Source organism: Puntigrus tetrazona, chromosome 18 (genome assembly GCF_018831695.1).
Source record: "Puntigrus tetrazona isolate hp1 chromosome 18, ASM1883169v1, whole genome shotgun sequence".
Classification (NCBI taxonomy): Eukaryota; Metazoa; Chordata; class Actinopteri; order Cypriniformes; family Cyprinidae; genus Puntigrus; species Puntigrus tetrazona.
Genome location: NC_056716.1, coordinates 7086746 through 7091645, shown reverse-complemented (window position 1 = coordinate 7091645; position 4900 = coordinate 7086746). Strand labels below are relative to the sequence as shown.

At 37.9% G+C, this 4900-nt stretch overlaps 1 protein-coding gene across 1 annotated transcript; it reads right to left on the bottom strand.

Annotated features, from left to right (window-relative positions):
- Window positions 1-1079: 1079 nt before the first annotated feature.
- Window positions 1080-2828, bottom strand: LOC122362721 (laminin subunit beta-1-like). The gene is made up of 5 exons (XM_043264293.1): window positions 2809-2828; window positions 1826-1919; window positions 1561-1701; window positions 1313-1472; window positions 1080-1210 (listed from the first exon to the last, which is right to left on the bottom strand). Exons 1-5 carry the CDS (start codon window positions 2826-2828, stop codon window positions 1080-1082), a joined length of 546 nt encoding a protein of 181 aa, XP_043120228.1.
- Between the last annotated feature and the right edge of the window lie 2072 nt (window positions 2829-4900).

The following is a 4900-nucleotide window of genomic DNA, read 5'->3' as shown; positions in this document are numbered from 1 at the left end:
GTAAGTCCTGTAGAATACAGGTAAGGTTTGTTGAATAAAGGTAAGTCCTGTTAAAAAATACAGATAAGGTTTGTTGACTAAAGGTAAGTCCTGTAGAGTACAGGTAAGGCTTGTTAAAAACAGCTAAGTGTTTTAGAGTACAGGTACAGTTTGTTGACTAAAGGTAAGTCCTGCAGAATACAGGTAAGGTTTCTTGACTAAAGGTAAGTGTTTTAGAGTACAGGTAAGGTTTATTGACTAAATGTAAGTCCTGTAGAATACAGATAAGGTTTGTTAAACACAGGTAAATGTTTTAGAGTACAGATTAGGTCTGTTGAGTAAAGGTAAGTGTTGTAGAGTACAGGTAATGTTTGTTGAGTACAGGTTAGTGTTGAAGAGTGCAGGTAAGTTCTGTAGAGTACAGGTAAAGTCCTGCACCACTTATTGCAGTAAACAGTAACATGGCAAAAAAAATCATATTTAATGTGTCTAAAAGCAGTCTAAAGAGATAAAGACAAATAAAAGACTGAAGTAAATGCATGTAAACACAAATGTAAATGTATCTTCATACATTACATTGACAAAAGTTTTGGGTCACCCACTTCCAATAAACAGGTTGAACGACTTTATTATTAATTTTATTATTAAATTTAGTATGTATTTGTTATTATAATATCCATGAGTACAAATCGTAATGTTAAAGCATACTGTCACCAAGCCAGCAGAGGGAGCCCTTACCTCCGGATGATTTGTGTTCACTCCCTCTGCTGCTACTTCCTGTTGTGGGACTATAAATACTGTAGCAGTCCCCTCACCTGCAGGTTGTATTGTTTGATTGTCATTTGATTGTTGTTTCTAGTTTTCCTTGTGCTTCCCGAGTCTTAGATTCTTTGGTTTTGACCCTGCCTGTCTTTTGATACTTTGATTGTTTGCTGCCTGACCCGACCTCAGACCCCTCAATCATGACAGAATACAACCTCACACCCTTCCATACAGTGATCATAAAGTATGGGTAAAACTCACAAAACTTTCTCAGGGATTTGATGTAGAAGGTAATTTAATAAATGTTCTTAAAGAATTCAGTAGTAGTGTTAAAACAGTCAGGTGCTGTAGACGGTGACTTTGTGACTGATCTCCTGAAGCAGTTCTTTCACAGCCTTCTCCAGATCCACCAGTTCATTGGCCTTGTCCTCCAGCAGCTTCTGATCTTCATCATAGTTCTTCTCAAGATCTGAAAAACAGAGACACGTTGTTCTTTTAAGCGAGAACATTTAAAAAGTTAATGTTTTGTGATGGTTCTCTTCTAATGCTTTAATTAGAGATATTGACATACTTTTTAGCAGCTGGAGTTTGTCGCTGGCCTGTAGCAGCAGAGTTTTGGCTTCCTGTTGGAGTTTCTCTGCTCTTTTCTTGGCCTCTGCCACTCCTTCTGCTTTCTGTGTGATCACCTCCTCGACACTACTGTACTTGTCCTTCAGCTCTGAATCCAGATCCTGCATAAACAGTCATGTATAGTATAGGTTACAAACCCACAACACTTCTTAGCAGAGATGACGTATCATATTCAAGTGATTCATGCACCTTTTTGAGCTTCTCAGCAAGTGCCTTGATGCTGTCTGCCTCTTTCTCCGTGCTGGTGGAGGTGTTGAGTGCCTTTTCTTTCAGCAAAGCTACATCGCTTTCCAACTTCAGCAGCCTTCGAGTGGTGTTACTCAGTTTTAGCTCCAAGTCCAACGCATTTTAAACAAAAGAGTCACAAATTGCTTCAAAGATCAATTCCAAATTACTAATGACTAAAGAATGGCTAAAATGGTCCCCTTTGGAACAAATGGCTAGAAATGTAGACCAGCAGGTCTTGTATTCCCTTGATGTCAGCGCTGGCCTGTTGCAAGGCTTCCTTCACCATCTCAGCGGTGTCTTTCACATCTGTCGCCTCCTTTCTGTGAAAACCGGACAATATACAAACATTTACATTCATTTCCATTTAGTATTGTCATTTGACTGCACAGATACTACATTTTACTTTACTGACACTCTATTCTTCTGTTTGATACTCTTAAGTGCTTTGACACAATCTGTATTGTTAAAAGCGCTTTATAAATACAGGTAAGAATGAACTGGTCAGTAGGTGGCACTGCTACCACATTCCACAGATATGGTACATTTTAGTGAAGTGCTTCTCAACCAGAATCCCACTCAAAATTGCTCATTCCAAAAATAGTTTTTCCTTCACGTCAGATTTTTCTACTAAATGTTTTTGCTTTCAACAATTATTTGTACGACAAAGAAGTCTTGTAGTACGCCTTAATTAAAAATGCTATAAAGACATGATTTCTTTTTTCCTCTGATACTTTTTGTTCCAGTCAATTTTCACATTTTCATGATTTAGAAAACATTATTTCATGCCTAATTTTGTTTATAAATACCTGAAGGCAAATACATATCTATAAATATATGCACTTCCGACAGCTGCAGATTCTCTCTCTTTCTCTATCTTTCTGTCCTTCTTTTATTCCTTTCTTTACTCTTTCTTTCTTCAGGGAAACTGACAGAATTAAACTGACCACACTTAAAGAGCGAGAGACATGTTGCCATATAATATTCTCCATAAACTCTTGCACAATGACTTCCTCACAACACTCACACATGAATCAAAAACAGAATTGTGATAAACTCCAAAACAATTGCCTGATATTAACACAAAAATATCAAAATTCAGAGGAATTTAGTAATTTCTTCAGTTCTGGAATGGGATTCGTGCTGTAAAGGGTTTTAACAAGTGGGTTTAATGAGGGTTTAACAAGTCAGGGATAAGGTTACCTTTCTGACCTTCTTTGTGAGGCCAGCATCGTCACATTTATTAATCGAAGTGTTTTAAAAGAAACCTTAACACTTCAGGAGTTACACAGTTTACTGCTAAATGAGCAAATAATGTCAGATAATTTCAAACCTGCTGTTTTTTTCTATTTGTATTTCAAACACACTCAGAAATAAATGTACAAAAGCTGTCACTGGGCGGTACGTTTTTAAAAAATACACTTTTGGTTGTCACACATGTGGACTCTTTTGTTGTTGTTTTGTCTTCTCCCATGTGTTCAGTGACAATCAATCAATCAATCAATCATTTTTATTTATATAGCACTTTTAACAACACAGGTTGCATCAAAGCACTGTACAGTATAATGTAGAAGAGTACAATGACAGGGATGTATAATGACGAGAGTGACCAATTTCTTATTAAATGCAGAGACGGTCTCTGTAATCAATTCGACGTTAAATCACTAGAAGTTAAGTGTCCCCAACCAAGTAAGCCAGAGGCGACAGCGGCAAGGAAACAAAACCCCATGCATACAGAATGGAGAAAAAAAAAAAAAAACCTTGGGAGAAACCAGACTCAGTTGGGGTCAGTTCTCCTCTGACCGGACGCCCAGCACTTAACTTCCAGTTCCATTTTAAACACAGCTGTGTCAGATAGTGTAAATGACTTAGTGTGTGTGTGTGTATGTGTGTGTGCATCAGGATCTGGTGATCTGTCGACGGGCGCATCTAGGTTTTCTGGTCTCTGATGAACATATTCTCTGTGTGCTGATCCACCATCTAGTCTGGATACAAACTGTGAAAACAGATTGAGAAAGAGACAGGACTAATATTAGCATAGATGCCATTCTTTTTACGATGTCACAAGTACATCGTATTTTAGGAGTAGTGTTCCCGGTTCCAGCAAATCTAAGTAATGCAGCCTAAAAATCCTTTAACGGATTTGAATAATAAAAAGTGTTTTGGTGTGTTATGTGTAGGCTAAGTTAAAAAGATGTGTCTTTAGATCTAGATTTAAACTGGCAGAGTGTGTCTGCTTCCCGAAAAGAGTTAGGGAGATTGGTCCAGAGTTTAGGTGCTAGATAGGAAAAGGATCTGCCACCCGCAGTTGATTTTGATATTCTAGGTATTATCAAATGGCCAGAGTTTTGAGAACATAGCGGACGTGCAGGACACATTATAGTCCTGCACGTCCGCTATGTTCTCAAAACTCTATAAGAGCTCGCTCAAGTATTGAGGAGCTAAACCATTCAGGGCTTTATAGGTAATTAATAAGATTTTAAAATCTATCCGATGTTTGATAGGGAGCCAGTGCAGTGTTGACAGAACCGGGCTAATGTGATCATACTTCCTAGTTCTAGTAAGGACTCTGGCTGCTGAGTTTGGACTAGCTGAAGTTTGTTTATTAAGCGTGCAGAACAACCACCCAATAAAGCATTACAATAATCTAACCTCGAGGTCATAAACGCATGAATTAATATTTCTGCATTAGAGGTTGAAAGCATAGGTCGTAATTTAGATATATTTTTAAGATGGAAAAACACAGTTTTACAGAAACAGTTACAAACATGCAAGAAACATGATTTTCGAAGGAAAAGGAAAGATTGCTGTCAAACAGCACACCTAGGTTCCTAACTGATGATGAAGAATTAACAGAGCAGCCATCAAGTGATAGGCTGTGTTCTAGATTATTATATGTGGGGTTTTTAGGTCCAATTATTAGCACCTCTGTTTTTTCAGAATTTAGCATTAGGAAGTTACTTATCATCCAGCTTTTTATATCGACTGTGCATTCTGTTAGATTCTCAATTTGGTGTGTATCACCAGGCTGCGCTGAAATATAGAGCTGAGTATCATCAGCATAGCAGTGAAAGCTAACACCATGACTCCTGATAATATCTCCCAGAGGTAACATGTACAGGTTGAAAAGTAACGGTCCTAGCACTGAGCCTTGAGGAACTCCATATTTCACTTGTGATTGATATGATACCTCCTCATTTAATGCTACAAACTGATAGCGGTCAGATAGATATGATTTAAACCATGCTAAGGCACTTCCTCTAATGCCAACATAGTTTTCTAGTCTATCCAAGAGAATGTTGTG